The sequence below is a fragment of the Macrosteles quadrilineatus genome, unplaced genomic scaffold, assembly GCF_028750875.1.
Source record: "Macrosteles quadrilineatus isolate MER2022 unplaced genomic scaffold, UCM_ALF_1.0 Scaffold_5__1_contigs__length_97177068, whole genome shotgun sequence".
Classification (NCBI taxonomy): domain Eukaryota; kingdom Metazoa; phylum Arthropoda; class Insecta; order Hemiptera; family Cicadellidae; genus Macrosteles; species Macrosteles quadrilineatus.
This window is the reverse complement of record NW_026542598.1, coordinates 47,076,205-47,092,311: the sequence shown is the minus strand read 5'-3', so window position 1 is coordinate 47,092,311 and position 16,107 is coordinate 47,076,205. Positions and strand designations below refer to the sequence as shown.

Here is a 16,107-nt window from a genome sequence, read left to right as displayed (position 1 = left end):
ATCTCAATCAAAATTAATTCTCAGTATCAATCTCAATACTGAATATATATTTTAATAAACATCCTTTGAAGACTGTGTATACAAGCTTTTATTCACGGCTAATTGATTCCGGCAATTAAGGCATTATTGATTTCAATACTAATAAAAAAAATTCAAGCTCCAGAAAAAAAAAAACTGTAATATTTTTAATATTGTATACCTATTCTCTGCTATTAATAGTATTGGAACTTAAACGCCTCCTTGCACTTTATTCCTAGATTTATCGAACCATGTGTCAACCTACTTCTGGCTGGTTGGATCTTTCCTTGGTGATGTTTGAGAGTGAATTGGAGTCAGTCGGCTGAATTTCCTCGTAATGTCAGTATGTAAGATTTATTGACTATTGGATCCTGAAGGACACGTATCAATAGTCAATGGATGAAAAATTGTTTTTAAATCATAACTATGTTGAAAAATGTACGATCTAAATGTTGAAACAAAAATGTATTATATGTTTTTGAGCACATTGAATATAATTTTAATTTAACTAGTAATATGTTAAATCAAAGTAATATCTGGTAATATGTTTTATAAAGACCATTTCATAATCCTACAATATTTACCTGTCTTTGAATAATTTTGCATCAATTATTTTTTTATAATACATTTATATTTAAAAGTCTATCTTTGGAAATCTAGGTTTTTAGCCTTGAACAAGAAGAGTAGTAATATAGATAGATGTCCTGCGTTACTTGTACAGCACTTTTTATAATGAGAAAAGGAGGAATGAGGAATGTTTTCATAATGTGATAATTTTCACAGTGAGGGTAAAGAGCTCCGTGTGACTATGACCAATAAAAACAACCTCTAGGCTATATATGATTTACATAATTCCAAAAAACTTACATATTAGCCCCATATGACATGCACGATATTTAAAAAAATTTACAACTTCTTTTAGTTAACCATGGATAAAAATAGGAAACTAAATAGATAGCATTGATTGTAGTACGATTAGTTTGTTCGAACTTGAGCCAAGAAATACTGCTATTGACTACCCGCATGAAAGGAAGCTTATTATCATGTATAGGGGCGGATAAGAGGCGATAAACTAAAACAAAAGGGTTAATCCAATCGTTTCCTCGTTAGGAAAACAATCAACTTCATAATTACTCGGAACGCTATATAGATATAGTACCACCGTCACAGCAAACCTGTAGACTAAGCGTGTTTTCATTCGCGTGATTGGATTTTCACTAAAGTATCTCCTTAAAAATGTCATATTTATTCCCTATTTAAATAACATTAGTTTAACAAGTACTTGGGTGTACTGCTACAGGTAAGTTATAAATACCCCCACAGCAAACCTACACAAGTGGATTTTCACTAAAACATCTTTTTATGTCATATTTATTCCCTATTAAATATCTGGGTTTTATTGTATCCACCGTGTATTTATTTATTGATGAAGTCGACTATCGGATTTCATTGACTACTAACTTAATGTTTTGCATTTTAAAATGGATCTTACACAAATAGTAATCCTTAACTACTGTTTTACAACTGTTGCCGGACAATGCTACGTAACATATCATATATATGTATATACAATAACAACAAATCACATTTGATTTGCGAACTCATTGATGTTTAATCCATGTGTGAAACTCAAACTCGGATATAAAAGCGTGCCACTTTTAGAGTTCTCGGAATCGTCTGAAAATGGAGCACTGAACATGTCATGAAAGCTTAGTGTAGAATTGACTCAAAGGTTTTTTGGCCTTTTTATAACTACAACTGAACCTAGAAAAAAATTAAATGTTTATACAGTATAAGAATAAATTTATGTCATACCTTAATTTTTTCAAATTAAGTAACTGATTTTTTATATGTAAGCTGGGCAAACATGATACATTGTTTAAGCATTTCATCTTAAAATTCGTAAAACAAGTAAGCAAAAGCTAAAGAATAGTATTTTAAAGAGTAAATAAAATGGCTTTTAATAAATGCCATAAGATAAATCAAAGTCAAAACCACATACAACTCACACCAGCTAAACCTTAAATGGTTTGGATCGTTCTTTTGTTTCATTAAATTAATTTATTAGTCTCCATATGCCCGTCATTTATCACCTTAAAATGGCATCATTTATTTTAAACTAGCTTACCCGTCGTGCTTTGCTCAAATTTTAAGAACATTAGCCATTCCATATCATTTAAAACATGTAAACAACATATTTTCTATACAGTTTCCTCAAAATCCTATTAAGATAATTCTTATAAGCTTGACTTTTGAAAACTTGGGTCAACCATAGGTTGATACATCGGTAAAGTTGATTCATATAAATATTGGTTTTTCTTTTCCGAGTTAGTTTGCCTCTTCAACCGAACTGATCGACATAATTCTGGTCTTAAATTAAAGGTATGCACGCACTTATTTGCCAACAAGCATAGGAATTTATTTATTTGACTTTTATTTTGAGTCATGAACAAAAACTACTTCCTCCCTGTACATTTCCTATGGGAGTTAAATTTGGGTTTTCTTTTCCGAGTTCATTTGACCCTTCTACCCGACCGATTTTCATAATTTTGTTCTTAAATTTTATCTAACTTACTATTTTACTCGGCTAAAAAATATAAACTTGATTTTTTAATACTTAGGCCTATTTTAATTACAAATGTATTTTACCAGTTTTATCTACATTAACATATATTTTATTCATTGTGACCCTTGGTGGGAATATATTATGGATAAAATAAAAGGATTACCTTTTTTTATTTTATTTCTACAAAAAGAGGTTGGCGGCCTCTTTTAACCTTGCATTTGCCCGTCCACATAGACTAAGCGCCCGTGCGTGGATCGTTTACAGCAAAGCAAGGAGTGAGCCGGTACAGTACAAAGGCAAACTGTACTGATAAATTTTAGTGGCAGTGACCAGGATCCGACCCACGACACCACTGCCTTGGGCCTGAAGTCCGCGACGCTACCGACTGAGCAACCGACTCACTTAAACCTTATTTAACCACAGTTGTTGGTATGACAACTAGTTCCATTCCTTAGAAATTCGTCAGGTCATTGAGTATGTAACCACATCATCAATGTATTATTACATTGTGGTATGTCAAAAGATTCTTTAAAATACTGTCAAAATCACAATAGTCAAAACTAGTCATGTTGATCAAATAATTAAAATGGAAAGTAGGAATTATATAATGACATGAAGAAAGTATAGGATGACATAAGTAAGGAAAGGTTCAGGCAAAAAATAGCTCTCACAGTCAAATAAACGAAGGAAGTAAGAGATAGCTAGAATGTATATAAAAACCCACAAAAGATCCAATAAAAAAATATTAACGTGAAAGATAACTGGAGTGGATGAAGTATAATTTGCCTGACTTTAAACTAAACGAAGGGAAGGATAGGTAGTTCAGAAGAAGGATAACTAACCCAATTTCCTAGCAGGATGTAATCACAGACCCTGTGTCTGTCTGTACAGCCAGTGATCAAGAACACTCTCAGTGGTATTTGACTGAACAATAATCTTGTTGGAATATAACCAACTGCTGCCCATGTTAATATTATACTTATCAATATGGTATTATTCAAAATAATGTGGCGTATTCAAAATGTTATTAATTTGTGATAGTTGCTTGTTCGTATGAAAAATCAGAGAAAATATAAGTAAAAAACTCTACTTTAAAGCAAATTTGAAAAAGGTTCAAAGCTCGTAAAGATACAGTAAAATGAATTTAAATACAGAGGAAAGTTGGGTTTTACAAACTAAACTCTCAATTTTATAAAAACTAAACTCTACTAAACAGCTTTAAAAAGGTTCGATATGGTAAAAATGAAACAAAACTAGTGGAACAAATACGGTAATATTAAACGATCTAAGTCAGGTTTGGAAAAATCGTTGCTTTTAAAAGGGGCTCCCGAGATTTAAGTAAAGTAATTTTTCAGGTGGATACATTACCTTAGAGTTTCATCTTAGCAACATTATTTCTCCTCAATCTTGAAACCGTTCCAGGTCCACTAACGCCATAATATTTTGACAGGAAAAACCAAAAACTATGATTATCGACACTTTAGTTGGTCAAGTTTCAAATATTTAGGACAACACTTCACACTCAGGAGTATTAGTAGTTTCAACGCTTTACACAACACTAGTTTTTATACAGCTTCATTTTTTACGGATACATTTTCATTGCACTCCAACACATCCTAAATGTATGATACGAGTAGAAATGTTAAATCTCGGAAGGATTGTAAAAATCCTATGAGTTTTAATATACTAATCGCAACACACGACTAAACGAGACAGGGTGGAAGATAAAAAGAGTTTGAACAAAAACATAATTGGTTTGAACCTTGATAACAAAATACATGCTTCTTTAGTTGACGCACAACATATTGAATTGTTTGTTGGGACACGGAGGTCTATAATAACTATACAAAATGTCTTAGTTATTTATTCCTTGCGTGTCGAACAGTTATTATGGAAGTACTATTTTGTTTTTATATGCGTTTTGTTTATCCAGCGGGTTTTCACACCCCTTACATAAAATCACATACCTATTTAATTAATGAAACTGTAAAATAAATTGTAAACACGTATATAACTGCAAATTTAAAAGCTCCGCTTAAAATGAAAAATGAAATATTTATCAAGTTCTATAGCTATATTGAAATTAAAGTTGAATTTTCTACATTTTGCTATGGCGAAACTTCTGTTAGTGCATTTAACACTTTCAGTATAATGCGTGTTGAAAGGTTTACAGAGAGACGTACTAAGATAATAAGATTCTGAAAATAATAAGATTCTTCAAGCGTTAAAATATTATAAACATATAAATAAATATGACCTTTCGAGTTACTGTAAGATCCACTTGACCCTGAGACTTTTTGAGATTAAACGTCTCAAATTATCAGCATCACTTGAGTACCCCTCTCCAATATTGAGATATGTAAAATCAGTGCATAACAAGTAGACAAGTGAGATTAATGCTAGCAACATCTTCTATCTATGGCGCCTATAGTAGCACTTGTGACAGTTTTATTGTTTTTTTCCACTTCAGGTAAGAGAATTCTAGTTTTGTGTTGTCTTGAGTAACTTTTACAATACCTATTATTTAAAGAGAATTCTATTGCTTATAGTTTACTTTTGTTTTGCATGAAGAACCAACCATTGCGTGCTGTTTTCAGGTATTTTATTTGAATCTTTATTATTTTATAGACTTTCTTAAACATCTAGAAATAATTAAGATAATAAGCCTTGGAATCTTCCTAAACTTAGTCCTTTGGTTAACAAACATTTATGATTAGTAACGTTAATAGACTTAATACTTCTAAATTTAATTCTCATTACTGAGCTAAGTTTTGTATGTATTCTGAGTAAAGTCAAGTTCAAGTTATAACATTCGTTAACTTTACCAGTCGTAATATCCGTGTAAGGGAAATTAATGTGGGGGTTTTGCTCAATGCTATTACTCATTATTTCATATTATTCATTCTTTAGCCAAACTTTCATTATGGAACTCCATTTTGTTTTGAGCTATCAAAAAAACTAAAAAAAATATATTTTAATTTAGATCGAAATACGTTTAAAGCAATTTTATTACGGGAAAATATGGATAGAATGTGTTTTGGAATTGTTATAAATAATGGAAAATAACTATGCAATAACCAAATACAATTAAGATTACAATCAAGACATTTGAATAGTTGAGGTAGTTTTATATTTCCTTTTAAAAATTTACTTATTCATATATTTTAGTTTCTTCAAAGAAAATGCAATTTTAATAGTTACGACTTGGCCAATACAAAATGTTTGTAAATCTGGCTGAATAAATTACATTAAACATTTGTATTCAAAAGGGTCCAATTGTCAACTATTTAAATACTGATTAGGAATATCTACAGCCGGATGTTCTTAACTATTTGATAAACAAACGTAAAGAGTTCGTAGCTTTTACCTCAGATCAACCTTTTTACTACAATGTGTATCCTGTTTTAAAATTCCATCACAGCCTTCTTAGCTATTCTGTTACAGCAGCTCAAGTCACACACACGTAACCACTTTTTTTTGTAATCTCGAGTTACTTAACATATAAATGAGAGGTTAATTTACCCTAATATCGTATTGTAACTCTTATATCTTCTAAAGTCAGATGACGATCGTTTCGGCGACTATGTCACCTTCAGATCTTAGTCAAGAACATCAAACTTCACTCATGAGGTAGTCGAAACATTAAATACACAAAAACAAACAAAACATGAAAAGAAAAGCATAAAACATACAAAGCATAAAACATCAGATACTGTGGCCACAGGTATGCATTGCTTGGTTGGCATATCTGGACATGTAAATGTAAATATGTGAAATTTAAGTCATGTGAGAATAAGAGTCACAAGACTAAGGTAAATTAACCTCTTATTTACAACCACGTATTTTTCATCTATGGCGGAAAAAAAATTACATAATGATCTCAAGAGTTGCTTTTGAATGTTTTGCGGGTGGAAAATGAGTAAGTGATACCGCAGTGAGAGTCTCATAATCAATTTTAAAGATGAGTAAATGTAAACATTTGTTGCAGATGCAGCATCTCATGAGTCGTCTGCAGTGTATATTATAGGTGGAAACTCCACTGATATAAAGCAACACCCGTATCAGGTAAGATTTCGGTATTTTGGTGATTGATGTTATGAAAATCGAGAAAAGTAAATTGTTTGTTACAAGTTTTACCGAGATGAACATTGTCACTTAAGCCAGTAAACGTTTTTATAACTATTCTAAAATGTATAGACCGTTCCAATGTAAACATTTAACCTGATTAAAATGTTATACTATGAGAATAGAAATATTTAGTTAAATATTTTCTAAAAATGTATTAAATATTTTCTAAGAATATCTTAAATATTTTAAAAATAAATATAAACAATATATATTTTTTTATTGTTTATATTGTTAATTTTTTTAGTTAAATATCTTTAGTCAAACATTTTCGTGAAACCATTATCTGTTAATTATTGTTTACTTTGCCATAAAATCCTTAGTTACATGGGTCCTCAGTATAATAGCATCCATTTTCATCACTGACTTTTCCAGGTAGCTATATGGTCAAACAAGGAGTTTCGTGGTTCTGGAGCTCTAGTGACTAAACACTGGGCGATCTCTACAGCTTCTATACTGGTCGGGTGAGTTTCGTACATTTTAACATAAATACAGATATTTCATACCATAAAAGTATTTTATACCAGATTCATCACTACACAGTGTCAGTTCCTTAACTCTGACTATATCAGAAAATAATTTTCAGGAAAGAGTAAATTTTTCAGGAGGAGTAAGAGGAAATACTACACACCATATTTTATATTACGACTTGTATAGCAAGCTTAAGTACAATACATTAATGCCTCATTAGCGACACTAATCATATAATTAAAATAAATTATTAAGTTATTTGGCAAAAATCACTCGTATAACTTGCAAATTGTTGTTTTGGAATAACTGGGCTATTTGAATGATATACGATGAATATTTGATCCTACGTAAGAAATAGACTTAAAGGACTTTTTAAGTTGAGTCGAAACAACTTTTCTACAAAGCTGAAGTATGAGGTGCATTTTGGTCATTGCTGTGTAAAGCACTTTTCAAGTGCATACAAGATAAATCAAAAATCTGATACGGATTAAGCATTCCTCTTGAACTGTAAATATTGATAAGAAAATTATACTTCTAGGTATTTTAAACAACTTCACAGTCTTCCTCTGTAATAATTATGATTCATCGAAAATTGTTCAACTACTGTCAAAAACAGTTGCGTATAAATGTAGTTAAAGGTTTGATAGCCAATTTTTTTCTGTAATTTTGTCATTAGCACTACGGATTGTTAAGCCAAGGCAGCGATATCTTTATCGATCACAATTCCTGAACCGGATCAGTTAGTCATGATACGTTTCACACACAAGTCTTATGGGCAAACGGAATGTTGAAGGGCTCATAGCATTCAAAATGTGAAGTCTTTTTTTTTAATAAACTAAACTAGTTACTTCAACCATCGCAGGTTCGATGCTGACACCCTGGTCGTGCGAGCTCACAGCAGCCTGGCAAGTTCTGGAGGAGAAGTGTTCAACGTCAGCAAGAAGCTGATCCACCCAAGGTTCCGCTTCAGCAACATGACCTTCGACGTGGCGCTGCTGAGGCTGAGGAGGCCTTTGATGACGTCATCGTCAGCTGATGGTGTGACGTCACTGTCGACAATCCCATTGGCTCGCACTTCACTGCCGTTCGATAGCACAGCTATACTCTCTGGCTGGGGTTCAACCACGGTGAGTGAGCAATATGTTGATCAGCAATAACTGTTCTTGGGCAAAGGTTTCTGGTGGTTGTTGAGCAAAGAGGTGACCATCAAGGACTGTGTAAGGCTATGTCAGAGTGAAGGTCATAGACCATTTGGGAAGCCTTGTGACTTTTGTGCTCGTCTTAAAATCGTTTTGAATTTATTCTAGAACAGATTGGTTCTGGACCCAGTTCCTATTTCTCCTAGACGTCTAATGTTGGAGACTATGATAATGTTTTCTAACAAAAGGCGCCAGTATAAATGCTTTGTAACCAATCACAGCTTTGAATTTCCCCCTATAAAAGCGTAAATGGTAAAAAAGCTTCAGAACTTCATTTTAAGAATTATTATTTAAAATTTGTTTGAAGATATTAAACGGGAAGCTGACGCTTATGTTCTATGTATTGTAGTAGAGTCCTTGGCCTTAAATCCAGAACTGTGGGTGTGGATAAATGAGCGAACCTGTGTTCCCGAATAGGCAAAAAGGCATCAATGATTGACTTTTAGGGCTACTCTTTGGGATTGTGTATTTTGCAATGGACAAATGCGCATCCTATTTGGTTTTGTGATGTGGAGACCCTCCCGGGTTACTTTATACCAACATTCTTTCATTGACAACTCACGAAAAATACGCCATACTGAAGGCTTTAACGGACAATAGAAAAATCCTTGTGATATTAGTTTGTCGACGAACTGACGCAAGTACACTGTACTGGTTTCATCGAGTGATTCATTGAGAAACACTTCATTATATTTCCATCTTATTCTGGAGTAGAAATGCGTGGTTTTTATGAAAAGGTATAGAAAGATAGGCTTTAAGATTAAACTGTAGATATGCAATTAGTTATACTACTACTACTAATTGTATTTATATTTGGAAAATGGCACATGGACGTTTGACACAAGTACGAGTGTTTCTCAGTATCATAAAATCCTTTGAAATTAGAACCAATGCAAATTTAGTGCAATAAAGAAGCTTGTTCTTTATTTAAATGTAACCAAATAGAACTGGAGATTGCCATTAGTAATTGAAAACTTATTAAGAACTTAGAATTGTTTTCGTAATGGGGAATAGAATGCATTTTAATGCCAAGTACAAGTAGAATATTTTGAGAAACTATCCTGAAGAGTGATTAAAAGATGATATTCAAGTAATCCCACGCTTAAGCTAGCTAAATAATAATACCAATTAGATACATTTCATTGCTGTGTATTATGGTTCTTTACATACTAACAACTTAATTCAATGGTATGTAGAATAGACTGTTGAATGCTAATCGATACCAGAAAAACAAGAATAAAAATGTATTTATTTAGATGTAGAACAAATATGATCTTATCTTTGGTTATAATTTCAAATTTCATACATTTACTAATATGGTTAAAATATTAACAACGGAAAATCATAATTACTAAACGTTACACTTACATTTAGCCTATCGCTTTAGAACAGATGCTCAGTAAACAAGAACCTCGAGCAATACGTAAAGTGTAGCGTATCCAAGGTTCTCTGAGTTTCGTTTCATGCTTCCAGTACTTTACTATTCGTGCAACGCTTAACATCCAAGTCCTAAAATGTCCATGAACTTACAGAAGACGGCCAAGATGTCAGATCAGCTGTTACAGACCTCGGTGAGTCCAGTGTGTTTGACTGAATGTCAACAATCATACGAGAGGCGATTGTTGCGAACTGTCTTCTGCGCCGCAGCTGATCATGTGTACGGGCCTTGCTGGGTAAGAATTGTATTGATGAATTTGTACATTAATTTGATACAGCTAATTAATTTTTTGTTGAATGTACATGTTTTTATCGAGTGGTCGTGGGGTTCTACGGGCTGTAAATATGATAAATTTATATTTTATAATGTTGTCGATAATGTTACGTTTGTAAGATCATACAGTGTTGTACTCTCATTAAACAGCTGTGTGCAGAGAAATATTTTATTCTTAGATTAAAGTTGAATATCATCATAGACTTTATATCTACAATATCTAGACAATGTGTTGATATTAAGTCAATGATATCATCCAGTTGGATACCAAGATATGCCCGGATGTTGCAAGGGAAAATTTAACAACATCTGAGCTGTAAACAGTTTATTATTATTATTATGATATTTTTTTTTACATTATTAATCATATCAGGGCCACAACAAGTTTTGTACATTGTTGGCGAGTTTTAAGTTGATACTTAATATTCAATTATGTTTCCAATTATTTTTTGCATATTTTATAAAAAATCAACTAGGCTGTATTTTCTACGAATATATGCTTTACACATCAGTTGGCCTGGTGAAGAAATGGACAGGATTTTATGCTCACCACTATTGATAAATTTATTTATGCTTTTCAGATAAAATAATTTCATATTTTTTGTGATCAAGGTACGTATATTCTACAATAAAGCAGATTTAATTATTCCTTGTATAGTTAAAAAATATAAAATCGCAAAGCTATACAAAAATAGTATTATTTGTGTCGGATTGTTTTAATGACATTACTTTGTTGATTATGTATTGTTGATTATATGAATATTATCGGGTTATATTTTCTTTTGAATTTCTTAAGACTATGGCTTGTGTTTAAGCGAACGAAACTTTTAATGGTCGTTTAAAATAGCGTTAACGCTTTCAAAAGTTGCCGTGTAAAGTTAATTAATGGCTTTAGTAGTTTTTATTACACAGTGTGCACCCTGGAGAGGGTATGTCTAATGTTTAAGGTAAATAATCTTAGGTACAAAATGTATTTAAGAGTCGATCAGATTTCTAAATCATATTACAGTGTATGACCTACTATGGCACTCTAGTAAAAAAAAAACCGTAACAAATATACAACGGAACTGTAGCAAACAAAACCAATATAATAGGTGAAAGTTAGAAAATCTTCACATTATATTTAGGTATAAGGTATTTTCAAAAAAACTATTTTATTTTCAGCTCCTTCCTCTTTAGATAAATTAAATATTTATGCGGGTAACATTTTGGTTATGTAGATAAAGGGGAACACTTATAAGTTTAATAAACCAAATTTAACAAGGATCCTTAGCAAGCCAAAGTTAAAGGGCCAACACTAAGTAAACCAACTTACTGAGCCAAGTCGTCTTCCGATTGGTTGGTAACATCACAAATATTTGTTCCCTGGCGGTTGTTACTAGTTTATCCTGTAGCAGTTTGTTTTACTACTGAAGGAATTGATCTAGCAATCTATCTTGCCCTTTTTCAAATTACTATTTTCTTTAGTCAATCGAATTGCTTTTAACAATAAGTTTGTTCAGATACTGTACTAAAGTAAACTTTTTAAACGTACAACCTTATTTCCAGCTTATAGAATCTAAAATCTTCCACTTTTCAATTACTTTCCCTAGTTCTCTTCGTTCACTACAACATCACAAAAAATACTCCACATTATTTTATCTTTGACTTATTAAATCACATGCAGATCCGAAGCTGTGGGGGTGAACCTCCGTTAAATGTTAGAACCAAATAGGAAATTAAACACTTTCAATTTATGGTTCTATACCGTTACAACAATATTATTCTCGTACTATGCAAACAAAAGATTTACCAGACAAAATAAAGGGTGCGCCAAAAAAACCTGATGGTTTCTGTTTTGCAATAAGTCAGCTGTTATACAAGCTAGACTCCTCATTGTTGTAGTGAACGATTGCTTATGTTATGCCATTTTAGGTTATGTTTGGTGAAACATCACTTCGTCGAAAGAAAGTTACTGTCTAGTGTGGTGTGGCATGGCTTGGAGTCATCGGACCATATGTTTTTGAGGACGAAAGGGGGAACACCCCCTGTCACTGTAAACTCGGAACGCTATGTATACATACTGAAGGGGTTTTTGGTTCCACAACTGCGAATTTTAGGAGGGATAGACATGACCAACAAGTAGTTTCAACAGGACGGTGCAACTTATCATACAGCCAATTATTCAATGACAGTTTTGCGTGAACTTTTTCCCGGTAAAGTGATCTCACGGTTTGGTGATGTGCATGGTCAGTTCGATCCCCAGACTTACTTTCGTGTTACTGTTGGCTACGGGTATACTTCAAAAGCAAAATGTTTGTTTCTAAATTTCAAACCATCCATGAACTCATGAAAAAGTAATAATAATGGGAAGTCTGCGATTAGGAGAAGGTCCTAAGTGATATAATTGTTCATAAATTAAAATGGCATAGTAGTGTGTACAATATAATATTATTTAATACATGAAATTGTATTTTTTCTTGAATTATTTAATATTAAAAACCGTCAGATTATTTTGGCACACCCTTTACTTAGAATATGTACAATTTCTTAATCTCCTCTGTATACAGGGTGACAGTGGGGATCTGCTCGTCTACAATGGTAAGCTGTACGGACTGCTGTCGTGGAACCAAGGATGCTACGACCAAGCAGTACCCTCAGTGTTCACTGATATACACAAAGTCAGACCCTGGGTGTTCAGGGCTATCAGGAGGCACTCTCATCAGGAATCGTAAATATTACAACATACATAGATGCTAATGGAAATATAAATTGTTTTAAAGACAGTTAAGAAAATCCAATAAAGATTTTGGATGTAGTGTTTGTATATTTGTATAACGATTATTACCCAAACATAAGTATGTATGTGTAAGTATGCATCTCGTGTATCAGTTAATTGATTGTCTGGGTAGTTAGGTTTTAGTTATATGTTATTTGAACCAAGAGAGACCGATTCTGGAAGTAGAAGCCATTTGTCAATGGACTAATGTGTTCTTCCAAAATGTTGAACTTAAATACAGTTTTGACATGAATAGGATGGAGACTGTTTCTCTACATAAAATCTAGATTATTCTAAAGGAAACACACCTTTAGACCTGGTGATACTACTACAGACGAAGAAAATTGTTGGTCTGTACAGTATATTGAACCTGTACACATATTACTATTAAAATTAATGTAAAATAAGGAACCGATCAAAAACTTTATAAATCATAATATATTCTTGAACTGATGTTCAGTTTTATAATGCAAACAATTTATTATTGAGATAAATTACCATTAAAGTCTGCATACTAAATTAAAAAATTTTACAGTAGCAGTTTAACCGGTTTTCGAAATTTATATCTTTGTAAGTTACCTAATAAATACTCTATGATACTACTATGATATTCAAAAATTAGCTAAAATAATCAGTGAACAAATGTGCTTTTCTAAATAATAAATGGCTTTTGTCGAAGAACCAAACAAATATGAAATTATAATGCGAAATAGTCTTTTTCCACTGCTTAGTATTCTATCCTGAAATATTTAGATTAAGTCTTGGCGATGATAAATGACTCTTTATCACCTTCATTTAAGTTTTGTCACTCAGTATTGAATTTACAGTGATAAATCGTATCAATTTGTTAAAACAATAGGTTTGATAACCCGGTTCGGTATTTAAATAAAGTATTATAAATAGCTTGTATTAATGACGGTATAGTGAGTAATAAACTTTCAACTAAGTATTGTATTTTTAATTAAAAGAAGTCTTTATGGAAACAACAAAACCATCTATGGTAAAAAAAACTGCACAATATTGTAGTATATAATTAATCAAGATTTAATCTACTATTTTTATGATAAATTGAATTTGAAGGCAACAAACATTTATTTTGAAACACTTCAAAGATCTCTAAGAAGATAACATGAAAATTATGTATATAAAATGTACTAGTTGAATACAGTGGAATAATACACATAGGGACGAATACCGTACACATTCTAAATCAACCGAACCTTATGGAACAGATTTTAGTCTTAGTCATAAACATATTTAGCACACTGTACTCTCATAACATAAACAGTTATATTGAATATTAGGTCACTTGGTTAGCGTAGGACATAAAGAGAGTAAGGTTACTGAATAAACTAAAATGCACAATGAACTCTCTGAGATTCATAGAACAGTAGTTTGGCAGCTACACTAAAGTCTTCACCAAATAAAAAAAAAATCTTTACGATGTGTCAAAGACCTATCCAATCACGTTTTAAAATACTAAACGTCTTCCATTCCAATTCAGAGAACAGATTACAGACTGTGTACCATTACAGAGGCGATATTGAATGTTCAGAATGTAATACAATCACAGCTTCATCTGGAGACGAGGTTTGGGATTACAGCTCTGTATTCAACTGATTCACACAATACTGACAGTGGACTGTGTTTGGGGATGGACTATAACACTTATCACATTTACCTGACGTAATTTTGTCCCCAAAATATTGTATTATATTTGTAACGTTGTTGAAAATATTGTATAGAGGTCTTGGCAGTTCTAAATAGTAAAGAAACTGCCGTTAGCTTTTCTATGGTGAGTATTGAAGTTAGAAAATACAAAAGATATGTAGATATCGATAGTGAAACGTTCATAATTATGATTATATTGAAAACAACAATAAGCTACAGAAATGGATCTATACGTGTGGATACAGCTTAGCTTTTGTTGTGTTAAGGATTGTTGCCATTATGAGTGAAAGTTTTGTGGGAAATAGATAATATAACACTAAATCTGAATGTACAGAATATGGAATCTAAATCCTAGTATGATTTATATGCATAAATGAATGAATTCTTGTATGCTAACAAAGATCTGATCACAGTAGTAAAATATCCCCTTCGCAGCAAACCTGCTGATTACAAAATGTCAATTCACTTAAATAATCTGCGAATTCTTCCAACATTATAGCCAAAACAATACTACCCTAATTATGTCAATATTATACAGTAACATGATGCAGATTACTAACAAAATACACAGTGAGAGCAAGCGAGGTGTTTGACAACACTCTAGTCTATTGTTGCGAACTTGGAAGTCAAATACTACAAATGAAGTTTCTGTCTTTGGCGTGTGTTGAGAAACTCGATGCATGCGGGATCACAAGGTAGTATAAGTAAGTAAGGTAGTAAGTATAAGGTAGTATAAGTTCAAATATGAAGAATGCTAGTAGAAACTTATCTGTTACTTATTTGAGTCACAACACAACTAATATTATTCCCATTAAATCTTATATGAAACGGGTTTTTGACAATAGTAAGGACGGTAATACTTTTAAAAGTTACACGTAGGCCTACTGGTTTTTAGGATTAAATTAAGTACTTTTTTAAATTTCTATGTAATATTAAGATAGTTTAATTAATTTATAACGTATGTACACGAACACAATGTTGAGTTAGAAAATATATTTCTCTAAAGGTTGACTGTAGCTGGTTGAAACAGTTAACCACTAAACCCCCAACAGACGGTTAAAGTTTATCAGACCACTAAGCTATGTGGTAAAGTTTCTTTTTCAAATTGAGCATTACTAATAGTGTTATTTAAAATATGAAACACCAACTCTTTCATATTTATTTATACATATTTCACATTTTTTTCAACCTACTTTAACCGCATTTTAAATTAAATTATTACCGTTACACCGAATAACAAGATCAGATTTGTACACATTCAAAGGACACATTTGGCAATACCATCTTCTTCCTATTTTGGAATATTGTGATAATACAACAGAGAAAAAATAAAAAGTAACAAACAATGAAAGTAACAAGTAGAATTCGTGTTCTCTTGGATCAAGTACTTCACCGTCTGTCTTCTTTACTGTCACGTCTGTAAACATACGTTGTGTATTTTGTATTCTGTGTCTGTTCAAGTGTCTTACACCTAATGCATTTATACTCTCAAATGGGATGTGGAAATGTACAAATCGTATATAATTAAAAACTTTTGCAAAACTTATGACAGCTAGCCTGACTATCCTACTGGACCGAACTAGACGGG

The 16,107-nt window shown here is 32.2% G+C and overlaps 1 protein-coding gene across 1 annotated transcript; it reads left to right on the top strand.

The window, feature by feature from the left end:
• The first annotated feature begins 4,951 nt into the window (after positions 1-4,951).
• LOC128995267 (trypsin alpha-3-like) lies at positions 4,952-12,850 on the top strand. The gene is made up of 6 exons (XM_054420227.1): positions 4,952-5,054; positions 6,573-6,649; positions 7,085-7,173; positions 8,043-8,307; positions 9,912-10,052; positions 12,640-12,850. Exons 1-6 carry the CDS (start codon positions 5,003-5,005, stop codon positions 12,802-12,804), a joined length of 789 nt encoding a protein of 262 aa, XP_054276202.1. The 5' UTR covers positions 4,952-5,002; the 3' UTR covers positions 12,805-12,850.
• Positions 12,851-16,107: the final 3,257 nt, after the last annotated feature.

Excerpts from the sequence above, each read along its gene's own strand:
- LOC128995267 (XM_054420227.1), top strand. The coding sequence starts at position 5,003 with ATGGCGCCTATAGTAGCACTTGTGACAGTTTTATTGTTTTTTTCCACT. Across the intron at positions 5,055-6,572 it reads ATTGTTTTTTTCCACTTCAG|ATGCAGCATCTCATGAGTCG; the intron begins GTAAGAGAATTC and ends CATTTGTTGCAG. Across the intron at positions 8,308-9,911 it reads CTGGCTGGGGTTCAACCACG|AAGACGGCCAAGATGTCAGA; the intron begins GTGAGTGAGCAA and ends ATGAACTTACAG.